The sequence below is a fragment of the Rhincodon typus genome, chromosome 9 (genome assembly GCF_021869965.1).
Source record: "Rhincodon typus isolate 14 chromosome 9, sRhiTyp1.1, whole genome shotgun sequence".
NCBI lineage: Eukaryota > Metazoa > Chordata > Chondrichthyes > Orectolobiformes > Rhincodontidae > Rhincodon > Rhincodon typus.
The window spans coordinates 30,422,028-30,440,809 of NC_063340.1; the positions used below are offsets into that span (position 1 = coordinate 30,422,028).

Genomic DNA, 18,782 nt, shown 5'->3' on the forward strand with positions numbered 1-18,782 from the left:
ATCTTGCCATTGGCTTTTCCAGTTCAATTTTTACATATAAGTTGTGGGAAACTAATTATCTTAAAGGTAGTGGTGAGCTGAAGAACAAATGTTTTCAAATAAGAGGCAAAGTGGTAATTGTTTTGGTGAAGAAACAAAGCATTTGCACAGTGACAGTGAATGACACCACTACCTTTATGATAGTAAAATGTAGGGTATGCAGGGTAGTTTGATCGTAGAGTAGGATAAAAAGGTCGGCACAACATCGTGGGCCGAAGGGCCTGTACTGTGCTGTACTGTTCTATGTTCAATGACACAGCTCTGTTCAAAAGCGAAAACATAAGGAATAAGGCTGAAGTCAACATATGGTCAACATATGAATCAAGTTGGTGACAGAGTTCATGGTTTGAAATTATTGAACTCAACATTGAGTTCTAGCTGTTGCAAAATGCCTAATTGGAAGATAAGATTCTGTTCCTTCGGCTTGAACTGAGATTCACTGGACCACTGCAGCAAGACAAGAACAGAAGTGTGAATGAGACAGCAAGGTGGTGGGTTAAACTGACAAGGAACTTGAAATGCAGGGTCATGCTTGTCAATCAAGCAAAAGTATTCTACAAAGCAGTCAGTCAATCTGTATTTTGTCTGCTCAGCATATTGGAAACCATATTGACAGCAGTGAATTCAATATACCAAATCGAAAGAAGTATAAGTAAGTTGCTATTCCACCTTGGGGTCTTGTGTAATGAAGAGGGAGAAAGTAAAAATGTAGCTGTTACTCTCTGCAAGGTCCCATGGGAAGGGGATAAAATGTTGGGGTAGCTAATGTGGTTGCAATTTTGAATATGGGTGGCAGAGGTAAACCAGGTAAGTACAGACCACTGAGTCTCACATCAGTGGTGGGAAGACTATTTGAGAAAATTCTGAAGGAGAGAATTAATCTCGCTTGAAAGTTTGATCAGGGATAGTCATCATGGCTTTGTCAGAGGGAGATCATGCCTAACAAATTTGATTGAATTTTTCGAGGAGGTGGCCAAGTGTTAGATGGGTGTAGTGCAGTTGATGCAGTTGATGTGGATTTCATGAAAGCCTTTGACTGAGTCCCACATGGGAGACTGATAAAGAGGGTAAATGTACATGGTATCCAGGGTAACTTGGCAAGTTGGATCCAAAAATGGCTTAGTGGAAGGATGCAGAGTGTGGTGTTTGAAGGCTCTTTGTGACTGGAGGCCAGTATCTAATGGTGTACCACAAGGATCTGTGCTGAGTTCATGATAAATATAAAGGATATAGAAGAAACTGTGAGGGGTTGGATGATAAAGTTTGTGGATGACACAAAAATTGGCTCGGCAGTTGTCAGTGAGGAAGAAGGTTACAGGAGAATATAGAAAGGTTGGTCAGTTGGGCAGTTCTGAGGCAGATGGAAATTATCACTGATAAGTGTGAGCTGATGAACTTTGATTGCTGCCTTGTCTTGTTAATTCTTCCAGTGAATCACAGGACACCAGGAAGCTCAGAAGAACAGAGGAATTAAGGTGCTTGTCCACAGATTCCTGAATGTGGCAAGACAGGTAGAAGGTAGTTAAGAAGACAGACAGGACACTTGCCTTTATCAGTCATGACATAGATTATAAGAGCAGGGAGGTTATGCTGGAGCTGTATGAAACTGGTTAGGCCACAGCTGGACTATTGTGTGTAGTTCTGGTCACTGCACTATTGGAAGGATGTGATTGCACCAGACGGGGTGCAGAGGTGATTCACCAGAATGTTGTCCGGAATGGATGCCTGGGATCTTAGCTATGAAGAGAGGCTGGATAGGCTAAAGCTGTTTCCTTTAGAGCAGAGAAGGATGAGAGAAGATCTGATTGAGGTGTATAAGGTTATAAAGGGCATGGACGTGATGTATATGAAGCAGCTGATCCTCTTAGTTGAAAGGTCAACAAGGGGGTACAATTTTAAGGTGAAAGGACATTTAGATGGGATTATAGGAAAAATACTTTTACACAGAGGGTGGTGGGAATCCAGAATGCACTGCTTGGGAGGGTAGTTAAGGCAGGAGACCTCAAAGTGGGATAGCGTAGATTTAGAGTAGCATTTGGTTGGTGCGGACTCATTGGGCTGATTGGCCTGCTCTGTACTGTAAGATTCTATGATATGGAGCAGATAAAGGATGTCATGGAGAGATGGTCCCTCTGGAATGCTGACAGGGCAGGTAGAGGGGAAGATGTGCTTGATGATGGCATTGTGCTAGAGATGGAATTTGTGGAGAGTGATCCATTGAACACGGGATCTGATGGTATGGAAGAGGACCCTTCAAGTGGAAGTGGTGGTTCAGTGGTAATGCTACTGAACTAGTAATCCAGAATCCCAGTCCAGTGTACTGGGGAGATGGGTTTGAATCCCACCGTAGCAGATGGTGAAATTTAAATTCAATAAACTATGGAATAAAGAGATGACCTATTGGTGACTGTGCAACCATTGTCAATTGCTGTAAAATCCCATTTGGTTTGCTAATGTCCTTTAGGGTAGGAAATCTGCTGTCCTTACTTAGTCGGGCCTTACAAATATGTCCAGACTGACAGACCATAAGATAGAGAAGTAGAATTAGCCTATTTGGCCCGTCATGTCTATTCCCACATTGGACCATGGCTGAAATGTTTCTCAACCCCTGTAACCCCTGATCCCCTTAATAATCAAGAACCTGTCTATCTCTGTCTTAAAGACACTCAATAATTTGGCCTTCACAGCCTTCTGCGACAATGAGGCTGGCAGATTCACCACCTTTTAGAACTTGGCGTCATCTCAGTTTTGTAAGTTTCAATTAAATCCCCCCACCCCGATCCTTCTAAACTCCATTGAGTACAGAAGTTCACCATTTAAAAGGCAGTCTACACCTCTATTCTTCCTACTAAGGTGTATAACTTCACACTTTTCCATACTGTATTCCATCTGCCACTTCTTTGTCCACTCTCATGGCCTGTCCAAGTTCTTCTCTATGTGGTTGACTCGTAACAACCCTCTGGGCAATCATAAAATCATGCAGCATAGAAACAGGCCTTTCAGCCCAGCAAGTCTATGCCAACCATCAAACACCAAAACTATATTTATTTCCATTGATCTGCACTTGGTCCCTAGCCTAATCTACCCAGGCATTTTAAGTGTCACCCAGATGTTTCTTAAATGTTGCAAGAGCAGCTGCCTCCACCATCCTCTTAGGCAGCATGTTCCATATTTCAACTGGGTGAAGATGTTTTTCCTCAGATCTCCTCTAACTCACTTACTCCTCACCTTAAACATATGGTTTTTGGTCTTCGACAATTCTGTCATGGGAAAAGAATTTCCCACAATCTACCCTATGTATCTCATGATGTAGACCTCAGTAAGATCCTCCTCAGCCTCCTCTACTCCAAGGAAAATAAACCCAGCCTAATGCACTCTCTCCTCATAACTGAGACTTTTGCATCCCAGGCAACATGCTGATGAATTTGTTTTGCACTTTCTCCAATGTTATCATTTCCTTCCAATATCGGGCAACCAGAACCACATGTATTCCATCTGTAGCCTATCCAAAGCTCTATATAGTTGCAACAAGATTTCCTTGCTCATAGATTCTACACTCTGCTAATGAAGCATCATATATGCCTTCTTCACCACCCTATCCACTTGTGCTGCTGCCTTCAGACCTTGTACACCAAGGTCCCTTTGTTCCTCTGTACTCCACAGTGTCCTACCATTCATTGTGTATATCCTTCCCTTATTAGACCTCCCCTATAATCTCACACATATCAGGATTAACTTCCATCTGCCATTACTGTGCCCAATTTACTTACTAACCAATATCAGTCTGGAGCCTAAGCCTCTCACTATCAACAACTTCACTAATTTTTGTATCATTTGCAAACCTCATTATACATTCTATGTACACATCTAAGTTATTAATGTACATTGCCAATCACAAAAACAAACCACCACTGTCACCTGTTACGTCCTTTCTGTAAGCCAATTTTGGATCCAGTTTGCCACTTGCCTCAGATCCCATGGACTGTCACCTTTTGACATGCTTTCCATCAGCATCTTGTCAAAGGCCTTACTGAAGTCCATGCAAACCACATCAGGGATGAGCAATAAATGCCGGCCATTGACACAGACATCCTGTGAACACATTTTTTAAAAGCCCAATTGTGATTTCCGGGAGGGTGGGGTGATAGCAGAAGTGTGGGAAATGTTTCAGATAATGTTCAGGCTCTGTCAACTACAGCAGAGATGAGGAAAGTCCTTATTTGAGGAAAAGGGAAGACACATCAGATTAACTATTGTGGAAGGTTGCATCATGTGACAGATATAGAAACTGAAGAAATGAAATGTCATTCTTTAAAGGAGACAGGGTGTAGGTCCAGCGAACTTATAATGAATATTAATAGATAGCCTATCCCCAGAAATGCAGAGAGGTTATGGACTGGAAGTGACAGAGATGAACAATCACAGAAACCCTTTGGCCCAAAAAGTCCACACCAACCCTGTAACCCACCTAATCTACATATCCCTGAACCCTGGGCAATTTAGCATAGCCAATCCACCTAACCTGCACATCTTTGGACTGTGGGAGGAAACTGGAGCACCCGGAGGAAACCCATGCAAACAAGGGGAGAATGTGCACATTCCAAACAGACAGTCACCCGAGGGTGGAATCAAACTCAGGTCCCTGGCGCTGTGAGGCAGCAGTGCTAACTTACTGAGCCACCGTGCTGCCCCTGCTTTGCATTGTGGAACAATGTGAAAGGAATATGTATGGGAATTGGAAACAGAGTTGATTAAGCTTTCTAATTCCAGGTGGCAGCAGAAAATGGCATGAAGGCAGCCCTCAATGTACTGGGAAACAAGTTGGAGAGGGGGGCTGAACAGGACCAGAATGAAGTATGTTCCACATACTCCACGAAAAGACTGGGTTAACTAGACATAACTACAGGTAATGATAGCAACACCTTTTATTTGCAGCAACTGAAACAAGGTAACAGAAAATTATTCAATCAGAGAACAAGATCAGTCAGGTCGAGGAGGATGATGGTGGATAGAGATGAGTTGGATCTCTCATAGAACATAGAACAGTACAGCACAGTACAGGCCCTTCGGCCCACGATGTTGTGCCGAACTTCTCCTAAACATAAAGTCTATCTAACCTCCACTGCTACCTTATACTATCATCCATATGCCTATCTAATAGCCGCTTAAATGCCCCTAATGAGGCCGACTCCATTACCCTCTCTGGCAATGCATTCCATGCCCCTACCACTCTCTGAGTAAAGAACCTACCTCTGACGTCTCCCCGATATCTACCTCCTTTCACTTTAAAACTATGTCGCCTCATAAAAGCTACCACCACCCTAGGAAAAAGTCTCTGGCTATCTACTCTATCTATACCTCTGATCATTTTATGCACCTCTATCAAGTCACCTCTCATCCTTTGTCGTTCTAAAGAGAAAAGCCCTAGCTCTCTCAACCTTTCCTCGTAAGACCTTCCCTCCATTCCAGGCAACATCCTGGTAAATCTCCTCTGCACCTATTCCAACGCTTCCACATCTTTCCTGTAATGAGGTGACCAGAACTGGACACAATATTCCAGATGTGGCTGAACCAGGCTTTTGTATAGCTGGAGCATAACTTCACGACTCTTGAATCCAACCCCTCTATTAATGAAAGCTGACACACCATAGAACTTCTTAACAACTGTATCCACCTGGGTGGCAGCTTTCAGGGAACTGTGAACATGAACCCCAAGATCCCTCTGCTCCTCCACACTGCCAAGAATCTTTCCGTTAACCCTGCATTCTGCTTTCAAGTTTTTCCTTCCAAAATGAATCACCTCACACTTTTCAGGGTTAAACTCCATCTGCCACTTCTCAGCCCAGCTCTGCATCCTATCAATGTCCCTTTGTAACCTAGAACAGCCCTCCGCACTGTCCACAATGTGACCTGCCTTCGTATCGGCAAGGAAGAAACCACAGGCCATCAGTCCTACCTGGTTGGTGGTTTAGGTATAGAGATAGTGGGCTTCTACAGAAAAGAGACAGGGTCAGGATGTAAAATTATTGAGATAATGTAAAGCTTGGCACAGCCTGAGTGAGTGTGTAGATCTGGGATTTTGGAGCAGCAGAGGAATTAAACTGATAAAGCATTTTTTTTAAAAACAAGTTTGAAATTCAGTAGTCTACTGAAAATGTTAATAACTTTCACTCAGTCCTCTTTGTTACCAGTTAATTACCTGAAGCTTGATTAGGGCCTCAATAGGTTTTTTTTTAAATTTGTTCATGGGATGAGGCCGTTGCTGACTAGGCAGCATTTATTGCCCATCGTTAATTTCTCAGAGGGCAGTTTAGAGTCAACCACGTTGCTGTGGGTCTGGAGTCACATGTAGGCCAGACCAGGTAAGGATGATAACAAGGTGTGGAGCTGGAGGAACACAATAGGCCAGACAACATCAGAGGAGCGGGAAAGCTGATGTTTCGGGTCGGGACCCTTCTTCAGAAATGGGGGAGGGGAAGGGGGCTCTGAAATAAATAGAGAGAGGGGGGCAGTGATTGAAGGTGGATAGTGGAGCGGATAGGTGGGAGAGAAGACAGACAGGTCAAGGAGGCAGGGATGAAGCTAGTAAAGATGAGTGTAGGTAGGAAGTGGGGATGAGGGTTGGTCAGTGAGGAGGGAGGGGTGGATAGGTGGGAGAGAAGACGGACATGGCAAGGAGACGGGGATGAGAGGGATGTCTGGTCTTGGGATGAGGTCAGGGGTGAGGAGATTTTGAAGCTAATAAAGTCCACACTGGATTGTAGGCTTCCAAGGCGGAATATGAGTTCCTGTTCCTCCAGTTTCCGGGTGGCATCGTTGTGACACTGGAGGAGGCCCAGGATGGACATATTGTCCAGGGAGTGGGAGGGGGAGTTGAAGTGGTTCATGACTGGGAGGTGTTGTTGTTTGTTGCAAACTGAGCATAGGTGTTCCATAAAGCGATCTTGGAGCCTCCACTTGGTCTCCCCAATGTAGAGGAGGCCACATCGGGATCAGCGGATACAATAGACTACATTAGCGGATGTGCAGGTGAACATCTGTTTAATGTGGAAGGTTTTTCTGGGGCCTGAGATGGAGGTGAGGGGGGGAGATGTAGGGCAGGTGTAGCACCTCCTGCAGTTGCAGGGAAAGGTGCCAGGGGTGGTGCGGCTAGTGGGGAGTGTGGAGCGGACGAGGGAGTCGCAAAGAGAGCGGTCCCTCAGGAAGGCAGATAAGGGTGGGGAGGGAAATATATCCTTCATAGTGGGGTTAAACCTTCCACATTAAACAGATGTGCACTTGCACATCCGCTAATGTGGTCTATTGTATCCGCTGTGGCCTCCTCTACAACGGGGAGACCAAGCAGAGGCTCAGAGACCACTTTGTAGAGCACCTACGCTCGATTCACAACAAACAACACCTCCCAGTTGCAAACCACTTCAACTCCCCCTCCCACTCCCTGGACGACATGTCCATACTGGGCCTCCTCCAGTGTCACAACAATGCCACCTGGAAACTAGAGGAACAGCACCTCGTATTCCGCCTTGGAAGCCTACAATCCAATGGTGTCAATGTGGACTTTACTAGCTTCAAAATCTCTTTACCCCCGACCTCATCCCAATACCAGCCCCCCCTCATCCCTGCCTTCTTGACCTGCCTGTCTTCTCTCCCACCAATCCGCTCCTCCCTCCTCACTGACCAACCCCCATCCCCACTTCCTACCTTCTCTCGCCTTTACTAGCTTCATCCCCGCCTCCTTGACCTGTCTGTCTTCTCTCCCACCTATCCGCTCCACTATCCACCTTCTATCACCACTCCCCCCTCTCTATTTATTTCAGAGCCCCCTTCCCCTCCCCAATTTCTGAAGTAGGGTCCCAACCCAAAACATCAGCTGTCTAGCTCCTCTGATGCTGCCTGGCCTGCTGTGTTTCTCCAGCTCCACACCTTCTTATCTCAGACTCCAGCATCGACAATTCCTACCAACTCCAGGTAAGGATGATAGTTTCCTTCCCTAAAGAACATTAGTGAACCAGATGGGTTTTTCCTGACAATTGACAATGGGTTCATAGTCATCATTAGATCCTTAATTCCAGATATTTAGTGAATTCAAATTCCACCATCTACTGTGGCAGGATTTGAACCTGAGTCCCCAGAACGTTATCTGGGTCTCTGGATTAACAGTCCAGCAATAATACCACTAGGCCATTGCCTCCCCCTTAAATAGTGAATGCTATTTACGTTTAATGAACGTAAGTCATTTCAGCTCAACCCAGCTCTCTTTAACAAAGAGACTGTTAAAAGTGCATGATCAATACACTTTATACGAACAGTTGGGAGAAGGCACAAGTTGGGAGACACAGCCCAAGTGAGTGTGTTTCTCTGGGATTTTGGAGTCGTGTGGGAATTTAGTGCAGAGGGAGTGAGTGCTTTTTGCTTTTTATTTGCTACATATTTTTTAAGATCTTTTAACATCACAGGAAAGTGGTGTGTTGATTGGTTTGTGACTTTTAAAAAGTGTGTTTGTTTGGCAGATGGATTAACTGAGAAACAACAGGAACAACAAAGTCAGGGCCAATATAAAGGAATATAAGTAAGTAAACGAGATATGGAAGTACAGTTAGTGCAAGGGAAACAAGTTAACAGTATTTCTACATAAGCATAATTGTATTTTTTCTTTTAGAAACAGAAGTTACTAAGGGGATTAAAAGAAGTCATGACAGCAGAATTTGCACCCATGGAATACTCCTCCTGTGCTATGTGACAAATCATGGAGGTTTCATTTGTCCCTCGTGAACACATGCAGGAGGTGTGTCCAGCTACAGCTTCTGGCTAACTGTATTTCAGAGCTGAAGCTGCAGGTGAATTGTGAAGCATCCATGATTTCAACCAAGTTGTGGACAGCATTTTCAGTGAGGTGGTCATGCCACACATGCAGATATAACAGGTAGAAAGAGTGACCACCAGGCAGAGTAGAGGAAGACAGTTAGTGCAGGAGTCCCCTGTGGCCATCCCCTTTTCTAACAGATATACCATGTTGGATGCTGTTGGGGGAGATGCTTGTGCAGGGGAAAGCAGTGGCAGCCAACTTAACGGCACCATGGGTGGGTATACTGCAAAGGAGTGGGGGGGGAGGTCGCAAAATGAATGGCAAGGCTACAATGGTAGGGGATTCAATTGTAAGGGGAACAGATTGGCATTTCTAAGGCCGCAAAACAGAATCCAGGATGGAATGTTGCCTCACTAGTGCCAGGGTCAGGGATGACATTGAGCTTCAGGGAATTCTGAAAGGGAAGAGTGAAAAGATTGAGGTCGTGGTACATATTGGTACTAATGACATAGGTAGGAAAAAGGGATGAGATCCTGCAAGTACAATTTAGGGAGCTAGGAAGTATATTAAAGACCAGGGCCTGAACAATAGTAATCTCCAGATAATTTCTGGTGGCCATATGCTAGTGAGCATAGAAATAGGAAGTCAGTCCAGATGAATGCGTGGCTGGAGGGATGACTCAGAAGGGAGGTCTTTAAATTCCGAGAAGTGGTGGGACCTGTACAAGGCAATGGATTGCAGCTGAACTGAGATGAGATCAGTATCCTTGCAGGGAGGTTTGCTAGTGTTGTGGAGGGTTTACACTAACTTGACAAGGGAGTGGAATGCGGAGCGAATGTTCAGCAGGGGAAGATGAATGGCCAAAATTAGAAGTGAGAAGAAATGATTCAGGAAGCCAGTCACATTATTGCCAGGAGTTTGGAAAAGTTTGATGGTATTTAATTTAATACTAGGAGTCTGACAAACAAAGCAGATGAGTTGAGGCACAAATCTAAAAATGGGAGTATGATGTCACTGAAACATGGCTAAGGAATGGCAGGTCTGGCAGCTCAATATTCCAGGATACAGGGTCTTCAGGCGAGATAGGGAAGGAGGTGAAAGAGGAGGGGGTGTTGCAATTTTGATAGGGGAATCTATTACAGCAATAAGGAGAGATGAAGGCTCTTCAAATGAAGCCATATGGGTAGAATTTAAAAATGAAAAAGAAGTAATCACATTTTTGGGGGTGTACCATAAACCCTGTAACTGAAACAATTATCTGAGAGAAGTAGAAGAGCCAGTAAGTAGGCAAATTTCAGGAAATATAAAAGTAATAGGGTAGTGATAGTAGGGGATTTCAACTTTCCCAACATTAACTGGAGTAGTCATTGTATGAAAGGTTTGGAGGGAGTGGAATTTTTAAAATACATTTAGGAGAGCCTTTTAAGACCCTGCAAGAAAGGGGGCAGTGCTTAATTTTAGGTAAGGAATCTGGGCAAGTGTTTGAAGTATTAATGGGGGAGCACAGCGCAGATAGTGATCAAAACAGATTCAAGATTTTATGGAAATCACGAAAATGGACCTGAAATCAAAGTTCTCAACTGGGGAAGGTTGATTTTAATAAGATCATGTATGATTTGACTATAGTGGACTGAGAGCAGATAATTTCAGGAAAATCTGTGTCAGAGCAGTGGGATGCATTCAAGATGGCAATATGGAGTGTTCAGGCCACCACGTTTCAATAAAGAAAAAGAGTGGAACCATCAGATATGAAGGTATATACAGCATTCAGTTATAGGTAAAAGGCAGATACCGAGAGCTCAAAACAGCAGATGATCTAAAGGAGTTTAGAATGTGCAAGATGGAACTTAAAAGGGAGATTAAGAGAGCTAAAAGGACTTATGGAAGAATATTGGCAGGGAAAATCACGTTGTTTTACAGATGCTTTAGAGTAAATGCACAATGAGTGAAAGAGTAGGGCCCACTAAGGACCACAGCCATAATTTGTATGTGGAGCCAGAGGATTAAGCTAAGATTCTAAATTAATACTTTGGGTCGGTGTTCACTAGTGAGAGGGACAATATGGGTTTGAAAGCGGGGGAAGGTCTGTGATTCAATGAAAGAAAATAGCATAGACCAAGAGAGAGGAATGACAAGGGACCAGCTGGAGAGAGAATACTGAAGAGGGCGTCAGGATCTGTAAGTCAATGGAAAGGACCCCTAGCCAAAGAACAGAACATGTCATCAAAGGTGATAGAAGAAAATGTTAATGTCATGCTAAACTATGCTGAGGTGATGCATAAGAGATAAAGTTCAGTCCTTTGCAAAATATAATTTGCTGAACATTGGAAAGGGAGAAGGTAGCATGTATTACAAATGCACAGCTAGCATAGAATTGGAAGAAAGGATAGGACCAGAAGGAAGTGAAGGTGAGGAAAGATTCGGATGGATGAATCATCCATGAGTTGTTAGAATTTGTCTTCCTTGACAGCTGAAGATAGAGAAAAAACTTTGTTGAAGAGTCCAATGAGATAAGGGTGAAAGAAAATTATAGACCATGACAGATTTAAGATAGGGTGGGTTAATGCTACTCTCGAGGGAGGTCACATGAGGCAGCACATAGTTTTAAGTGGAATCTCAAGAAGCAATGACAATAGCAGTCCAAAAACATTGTCTGCCTTGGTGATAACTGTGATTCCTGGTGGATTCAAAGCGTAAAGGACACAGCCTCACTTCGAATCTACATGGCATATGTTGGAACTGGAGATCCTCAGAAAGGATATCTGGCTGCAATTTTAGTATACACCTTATTAAATAGCAAGAAGGAATTGTAGAGGAACAAAGTAATTGGAGAGATGAGCAGAACCTTTAGAAGTTCTGTAAGATAACTGGCAGTTAATTATATGCTAAGATAATGGCAAAAAAGACTCAGGTGCTAGAAATCTGAAATAAAACCAAAGTGCTAGAAGTAATTAGCAAGTGTGACAGCTTTTGTGAAGAGAAATAGTTAATGCGTTGAGTCAAAGAGGAAGAGTTATATTTGACTTAGAACATAGAATAATACAACGCATGAACAGGCCCTTTGGCCCTCGAAGCCTGCACTTTTGTCCTTCCATACTAAAACTGTCTTGACTTACAGGATCCATATCCTTCTATTCCCTTCCTAGTCATGTGTTTGTCCAGGTGTTTCTTGAATGCTGCTATTGTGTCTGTTTCCACCATCTCCTCTGGCAAAGTGCTCCAGGCATTCACCATCCTTTGTGTGAAAAATTTGCCTCACATATCTCTTTTAAAATTCCCCCCTCACACTTGGACCCATGTCCCACAGTAGTTGACCCCTCCACCCTGGGAGAAAAACCTCATACTTTTCGCTTTATCCATACTATTTGCAATCTTATAAACTTCTATTAGGCCGCCCCTCAATCTCCTGCTCTCCAGTGAAAACAAACCTAGTTTTGCCAACCTTTCTTCATAGCTAAAATCCCCATACCAGGCAATATCCTGGTAAACCTTTTCTCTACCCTCTGCAAAGCATCCACATCATTCTGGTAGTGTGGTGACCAGAACTGTATGCAATATTCCAAGTGTGGCCTAACTAAAGTTCTAACTTATAGTTAATAAAGCTGCAGCAGAACTTCCTAACCTTATACTCAATGCCCCTTCCAATGAAGGCAAGCATACTGTAAACCTTTTGTACTACCTTATCTATCCACGCTGCCACCTTCAGTGATCTGTGGACCTGCACACTCAGATCCCTCTGCATATCAATACTTCCATACAATCCCTGCAGTGTTGAAACAGGCCCTTTGGCCCAACAAGTCCATACCGACCCTCAGAGCATCCCACCCAGATCCATCCCCCTATAACACACCTAATCTACACATCCCTGAAAACTAAGGGTAATTTAGCATGGCCAATCCACCTAGCCTGCCCATCTTTGGACTGTGGGAGGAAACCCATGCAGGAGCACCCGGAGGAAACCCATGCAGACACGGGGAGAATGTGCAAAGTCCACACAGCCCGAGGATGGGATTGAACTTGGGCCCCTGGAGCTGTGAGGCAACTGTTCTAACCACTGAGCCACCATGTCGCCCCAAAGTGCACAGTGCTGAACATTATCAATATGTGGTTTTTCTCATTGTCATGAAGAGAACAGCAACAGTATGTTGAAATTCAGTCATGAAACTGGGGTTGACTCTATTTTAAAAGGTGTGTCACATGTTTGCCACTAATTGGCTGTCTCACAGGGAGCAGGACTGCTGGTGGCTAATGTGAGACATGGAAAAATGTTGCCCAGCTCCAATGGGAAGTGTTCCACTGAACTTGGGGCTAAGTCACCTGGGAAATGCAGAAAGAAAGTTTTACTCTATCTAGCATCATGCTGTACCTGTCCTGGTAGGGTTTGATGGGAGTGTTGAGCGAGTATTTTGTTGTTTTGTGTTGCACGATTCAGATTTCTTTCAATGGACCCAATAATAATGTCTCAGAGTGAACGCCACTTTGACTCTGTACAGACTGAGTCTATTCACTAGAAATAAGAACCATGTCCATTCCAATCTCAACTGGGGGGAAAAATATTTAATTCATCTCATTCCAACATTGAAAGAATATGGAAGAAATTAACCCTATTTTCAGTACTCAAATTAATTTCTACCATCTGAGCTCTGAGATGCCAGCTGCAGTAACAGGATGGGAGGTGTTGAGGTTTCAGAGGACTATGCTGTGCGCTGCAGCCCTCGTCACCCAGCTAGGTGGCACACTGCCTGTCAGAGCATATGGTATCAAATGAGGCCATGAATTCAAAACAGTATAATTCTAAGGGTTCTGCCATTCACTGTATAATTTCCACCTGTACTTGACCTTCCAAAATGCATCATCTCACATTTGTCCGGATTAAACCTCCATCTGACCTTTTTCTGCCCATACCTCCAACTGATCTATATTCTGCTGTACCCTCTGACAATCCTCATCACCATCCACAACTCCACCAATCTTTATATCATCTGCAAATTTACTAATCAGACCAGTTAGGTTTTCGTCCAAATCATTTATGTAGACCACAAACTGCAGAGGTCCCAGCACTGATCCCTGTGGAACACCACTAGTCACAGCCCTTCATTCTGAAAAGCATCCTTCCACCACTACTCTCTGTCTCCTATGATGAAACCAGTTCTGTATCCATCTTGCCAGCTCAACCCTGATACCATGTGACTTCACCTTTTGTACCATACTTGATATGCAAGCCTGCTTCTCTATCCACGGATTTCACCAGATTGGTTTTTATCTCAGATTTCCAACTTCCACAGTATTTTGCTTTTGGTATTTAATCAACAGCTATGTCTTTTCCAAAAATTCTTACCGTGAAGATGCTTGATGGGATTTCTGTTTGTCCTTTACCTTGCTTACCTTTATAGCTTTCTATTTCACGACTGATGGTTGATAAACTATGTACCAAAACTTGCTTTCATAGCCAAATATACCATTATCAGCAACTATCTCTGGCTCTACCAATTCCACACTAAGTCCACCTGAAGTTCCATCTGTTGTGTTTCAAATTAAACTAGGGTGATAGACATCTCCAAGACAAATATCATTCCTCAGACTAAAAACAAAGAATAAACAAAAGAACAAAAGAGAAGTACAGCACAGGAACAGGCCCTTTGGCCCGCCAAGCCTGTGCCAATCATCACGCCCTGACCAAACTAAAAAAAAGCAAACCTTCTGCCCTTATTCAGTCCGTATCCCTCAATTCTCTCCCTATTCATGTAACCATCCTGATGCCTCTTATATTTCTCCAACGTGCCTGCTTCCACCACCTCCTCTAGCAGTGCATTCCAGGCTCCTACCACTCTCTACATGAAAAACTTTCCTGGTACACCTCCCTTAAATTTTTGCCCTCTCACCTTGAACCTGTGCCTCCATGTAATTGAAACTTCAACCTGGGAAAAAGCCTCTGACTATCCACCCTATCTACGCCTCTCATAATTTGTAGCCCTCTCTCTCAGCCGTCATCATTCCAGTGAAAACAATCCTAGTCTTTTTAACCTTTCCTCATCGCCAGTTGTGGATGCTGGAAATGTGGTGAAAGCACTAAATTGGGGAAGGATAACTATCACAAAATTTGGCAGGAACTGAGGAATGTTGATTTGTGTTTGAGGGTAAATCATGTGGATCTTCTAAAGGCCAGTTGATTAGCATTCAGGACCAGCATGTTCCTGTGAAAATGAAGAATAAGGATGGCAAGATTGGAAACTTTGGAGAAATTGAGATCTTAGTCAAAAAGAAAAAGGAACCAAAGGTTTAGGGAACTGAAGACAGACAGAGCCCTCGAAGAATCTAAAGATAGCAGGAAAGAATTGAAACAGGGAATTACGAGGGCTAAAAGTGGTCATGAAATGTCTTTGGCAAACAGGATTAAGGAAATTCCCAAGACATTTTATACATATCTAAGGAGCAAGAAGATAGGGAAATGGAAGGTCTACCCAAGGGAAAGGAGGGAATTTATGCCTGGAGCTGGAAAAAGTGGGTGAGGTCCTTAATGAATACTTTGCATTGGTATTCACAAAGCAGAAAGACATGGTGGATGGTGAGTCTCAGAACAGGTATGTTGATATTCTAGAGCATGTCAATTTAAAAAAGGTATTACATGTTTTGAAAAGCATTATGGTAGACAATCCTTAGGACCAGATGGGTTTTGTGCCAGAATGCTGCGGGAGTCAGGTAAGCAAATTGCTAGGGCCTTGTGTGAAATCTTTGTATCTTTTTGAGTCACAGAAGAGGTCCCAGAGGACTGGAGAATAGCCAGTGTTGTTCCTTTGTTTAAGAAGGGCAACAGTGATAATCTAGGAAATTACTGGCCAGTGAGCCTTATGTCAGTGGTATGGAAACTATTGGAGAAAATTCTTACTGATCGGATTTACTCACATTTGGAAAAATGTGGATTTAGTAGTGAATGGCTTTATGCAGATAGGTCATATCTCACAAATTTGATTGAGTTTATTTTGAAGTGACAAAGATGATTAATGAAGGCAAAGCGACAGATGTCTATATGGACTTTAGTAAGGTTTTTGATAAGATCCCACATGGCAGACTGATACTAAAGGTGAAGTCACATGGGATCCGCAGTGAGGTGGTAAGATGGATTCAGAACTGGCTTAGTCATCGAAGACAGATGTAGTAATAAAGGGGTAATTTTTTAACTGGAGATCTGTGACCAGTAATATTTCGCAGGGATCAGTGCTGAGACCCCTGTTGTTTGTAATATATATGATTTGGAGGAAAATGCAGATGGGCTGATCAGCAGATGACGCAAAAATTGATGAACTGCAGATAGCTGAGGATTGCCAGAGGTTACAGCAGGATATAGTTAGGCTGCAGACTTGTGCAAAGAAATGGCAGATGGAGTTTAATCTGTAAAATGCGAGGTGATGTGATTTGGAAAGTCTAATACTAAGTGGTGCTAAAAGCCTGAAATGCACTGCCAAAGGAGGTGGTAGAAACAGATACAACATTTAAGAAACAACTTGACAGATATAGGCAGGCAGGGAATAGCGGGACACAGACTGCATAGAGACAAAGTCTTTAGTTTAGTAAGGCATCAGGTGTCAGCGCAGTCTTGGTGGGCTGAAGTGCTACATGTAGTGTTACAGTGCTGTATTGTTTTTTTGTCCTTTGTAAGCACAGGAAGTGCTGGAGAAGCTCAGCAAGTTCATGATCGTAGAATCCCTACAATGTGGAAACAGGCTATTTGGCCCAACAAGTCCACACCAACTCTCCGAAGAGCATCCCACCCAGACTCACCCCCCTATCCCATCCCTGTAACCCTGCATTTCCCACAGCTAATCCACCTAACCTACACATCCCTGGCCACTATGGGCAAGTTAGCACAGCCAGTCCACCTAGCCTGCACATCTTTGGACTGTGGGAGGAAACCGGAGCACCCGGACAAAACCCACAGGGAGAATGTGCAAACTCCACACAGACAGTCGCTCGAGGGTGGGATTGAACTCGGGTCCCTGCTGCTATGAAGCAGCAGTGCTAACCACTGAGCCACTGTGCTACCTGTCAGGCAGCACTTGTTGAGAGAAAAACAGAGTTATTGTTTTGAGTCCAGTGACCCTTGATCAAAACTGAAAATAGCTGGGAAAATGTGGTATTTATGCTGATAATGTGGTGGAGGGAGTGAATAGAGCACTTTGAGATGGTGTCCAGAGAGAGAGAGATAAAAAAGGATAGACAAACAACGCAATTGCTGATGATAAGCTGAGAGAGATAAATACTGCATGGTGTCCTAATGAGAAGTATAAATGGTTGAAAATGGGTTGGCTTTGCTGGAGCAACTTGTATGAAACAGGGCCTGGAGTATGTGAGAAGATAATAAACATGAAGGAGGGTGTTCGCGTTCCAAAATTGTTAAACTCAATGCTAGTCCTGAATGCTGTAAGATACCTAAGAGTTGTTCCTGTAACTTGCATTGAGCCCCACTGGAGCACTGCAGCAGGTCTGCGACAGGAAGTTTAGCAAGGTAACATGGTAGTATGTTGAAATGGCAGGCAATTGGAAGCTTGGGGTCATTTTAATGGACAGACAATAGGTGTTTGGGAAAACAATCACCCAATCTAGATTCCAATTTAGAAGAGATTAGGTGTGCCTTGATAGTGAGGAATGGGGGAGATAAACAGGCAAGTGTTGCACCTCATTCTTCAGACTGCTGTTCAGGCCGCATCCTGAGATCCATGTGCACAACCAGTGCCATATGGTGTGACATGTTTACTGACCTCTCTTTCCACTAATACCCTATCTCCAAGCTGTCCAGTTTTGTTTACATCCTTTGTCCCATTCAACACAAAAATAAATCCCCTCTTAGGGTGTGAAAGAATGTAAGCTCCAATGATACGTGGAGGGCCAATGTCCCTCCAGATCTTCCTTCCCTTCACTTGCCTCTGACTTCATTCCTTCTAAGTGTACATCTTGCCATGTATTGATAATACTCTAATTTTGCCGTATTGGACACAGAATGGTTTGTACTTATCAAAGGGTTTAGCACTACCCTTTTATACATCCACCTCGATGAATTTTGAGCACCATCACCTTTACTTCTTTGGCCAAGCCTCCTTTGGCCTGCCCCTCCAATCACCTTTCAACCACAATCAGTATTCTCCCTCCACCTAGACCTCTCCTCTGGCCTCTTACCTCATGGCTTTTCTCACTGAAAACTATTTGGCATGACATTGGCTATCTTCATATCTCTGTTCTTTAACTCTCTCAAACCTTCTACACCCCATTTTCTCAGATCTAACCCTACCATTTTTAATCAAAACTATTTAGAAGAATGGTGCAGTTGTTTTCTCTACTTTGCAGAGGCTGAGCACCAACTATCAGGTACTTCCTTCTACTTCACCATGAATCATTATCCTACCACAAAGCATCCATTTATTTGTGCTACTTTCAACTTGTTTTACTGTATTTACTGCTCCCACATAGTCTTTTCCACTTGGGAGGACCAAATGCAGGCTGTTGACCATTCTTCAGAGCACGTGCTTAGTCCATAAGTAGGAGTCTTTGTTTCAGGTTGCTTGCCATTAAAATTCATCATCTTGTTTTCATGCTCAGGTTTCTTTCCTCTGCCTGTTGCTGTGTTCTAGTGAGACTGAACTCAAGCTTAAGGAACAGCACTGCATCATCTGATTAGGCAGTTTTTGCAATCTTCGGGAATCAAATGTTGAGCTCAAAAATTTCAGACCATGGACCCTGTCCCCATTTTGATTCTGCCATTTTAGGTTGCTCGATTTGAATCTTGTTATTCTTTTTTCACACTGTAGTCTGATGCTGATGTGAAGTGTGGCAGGAATGGTTGAACATGAGTACTTGATCCACAACTGCTCCAGTTGTTGGCAGCAGGTTAAGATTTTTCTACATAAGAATTACTATGTGAAATTCAGTTTTTACTTCTATGGGA

The 18,782-nt window shown here is 43.5% G+C and overlaps 1 protein-coding gene across 1 annotated transcript in view; it reads left to right on the top strand.

The window, feature by feature from the left end:
- Nucleotides 1-2,232: 2,232 nt before the first annotated feature.
- The window catches only part of LOC125483990 (T-complex protein 1 subunit alpha), a 51,376-nt gene continuing 34,826 nt past the window's right edge, over nt 2,233-18,782 (top strand). Inside the window, exon 1 of the mRNA XM_048600970.1 lies at nt 2,233-2,333. Within this exon, the coding sequence (XP_048456927.1) occupies nt 2,233-2,333 (101 nt within the window). The remainder of the gene's footprint in view (nt 2,334-18,782) is intronic.